The sequence below is a fragment of the Acanthisitta chloris genome, unplaced genomic scaffold, assembly GCF_000695815.1.
Source record: "Acanthisitta chloris isolate BGI_N310 unplaced genomic scaffold, ASM69581v1 scaffold8860, whole genome shotgun sequence".
Taxonomy (NCBI): Eukaryota; Metazoa; Chordata; class Aves; order Passeriformes; family Acanthisittidae; genus Acanthisitta; species Acanthisitta chloris.
This window is the reverse complement of record NW_008652151.1, coordinates 1-1,638: the sequence shown is the minus strand read 5'-3', so window position 1 is coordinate 1,638 and position 1,638 is coordinate 1. Positions and strand designations below refer to the sequence as shown.

Sequence of the window (1,638 nt, the reverse complement as noted above, 5' to 3'; positions counted from 1 at the left end):
AGAGCCCTGGAACCCCCAAGAGCCCTGGGACCCTCCCCAGAGCCCCCGAAACACCCCAGAGCCCTGGGACCTCCCAAAGCTCTATAACCCCCCCACAACCCCAGAGCCTCAGGAACCCTTCCCAAATTCCCAGGGAACCCTTGGGAGCCCCAGGACGTCCCCAGAGCGCCTGGATTCCCTTCCAAATCCCTGAGGACCCCCCAGAACCATGGGACCTCCTCCGTGCAGAACCCTGGGATGCTCCTGGAGCCCCTGGTCACCTGGGGCTGATGCGCTTGGCCACCACGATGATGTCACCCAGGCTGGCTGGGGACTTCACACGGGCACCTGAGCCCATGGTCATGGCCACCAGCTTCTCCGTCAGCGTGTGGCAGATCTGAGGGGAGAGACAGGGCTCTTGGTGCCACCAGTGCCAACCATCATTGGCACCAGTGTCACCACAACCACCAGTTCCACCCACCATTGCTACCAGTGTCACCCTGACTCACCTTCAGGATGGCAATGCAGTGGGACACCAGACCCCTGTGGAGAGGGAGGAGGGAGTGAATCCAGGTGTGTCCCACCACCACATCATCGTCCCCCGTGTCCCACCAGCCCACACTCTGTGTCCCCCAGATCCCTGGGGACATTCCCACATGAAGACCGTCCCCATGGCTTGGTGACCCTCAAATCTGCCACCTGCATGCCATGATGAGGGGTTGACACTGCACAGGGGTCCTCAGCACTGGGGGGACACACACTCACGAGGCATCCTCGACCCAGTCCTCGTTCTCCAGGATGGCCTCGATGTGGGGGTTAGTGATGACCACGTCGTCCAGCTCCAGCTCTGAGGGCTCTGATGGTGTCTCCGTGGTCCCCATCAGGTCCACGATGGGCCTGTTGGGGACATGGGGAGGGGACATGGCCCCATGGGTCTGATGATGCTGGACATGCCACCAACTGCATCGCTGATGGTGGTGGACATGACACCCAGATCGTCCCACTGATGATGGTGGACACGTCCTGCACATTGTTCCCCTGACGATGCTGGACATGTCCCCACCTTTGTCCCACTGATGATGGTGGACGTGTCCTCATCTTTGTCCCCTGATGACGCTGGACATGTTTACAACTTCAGCCCCTGACGACGATGGATGTGTCCACCACATCATACCCCTGATGATGCTGAACACACCTCCAGCATCATCCCCTTGATGACCACGGACACGCTCCCCACATTGTCCCTCTGATGATGCTGAACACGTTCCCAGCACTGTCCCCAGCCCGTGGGGGTCCCTCCCCACCGCTGCCAGCACCGTGGGGTCACTCACTTGGTGTCATAGTGGTGCCTGAGGTCCTTGGGGTGGCAGTACCTCTGCCTGCACACCACCACCAGCGCCACGAAGGACGCCAGGAAGATGGTGGCCAACACCCCGATTTTTTTCTCCATGGCTGGTCCCTGCCAGTGGGGCTGGGGGGCTCAGGCGTCCGGAGCCATCGCAGCACGGTGGGGTCTGCAGGGACAGGGGGACCGGGGGGGTTGGAACCTCCTCTCCCTCCCTGCACCCCAGAACACCAGGCCGTAACCCAGTGTCACCCCCAGGTGGATCCCTGTCCCAGGGTTCTGTCCAGAGGCAGTGTCACCTGGCAGGGCTGGGG

At 61.7% G+C, this 1,638-nt stretch overlaps 1 protein-coding gene across 1 annotated transcript; it reads right to left on the bottom strand.

Moving 5' to 3' along the window:
- Nucleotides 1–260: 260 nt before the first annotated feature.
- Nucleotides 261–1,429, bottom strand: TMEM98 (transmembrane protein 98; the record flags this gene model as incomplete). The annotated part of the gene is made up of 4 exons (XM_009076105.1): nucleotides 1,311–1,429; nucleotides 745–876; nucleotides 489–522; nucleotides 261–376 (listed from the first exon to the last, which is right to left on the bottom strand). Coding segments are annotated over exons 1-4 (401 nt in total), but the record flags the coding sequence as incomplete, so codon positions are not given.
- Nucleotides 1,430–1,638: the final 209 nt, after the last annotated feature.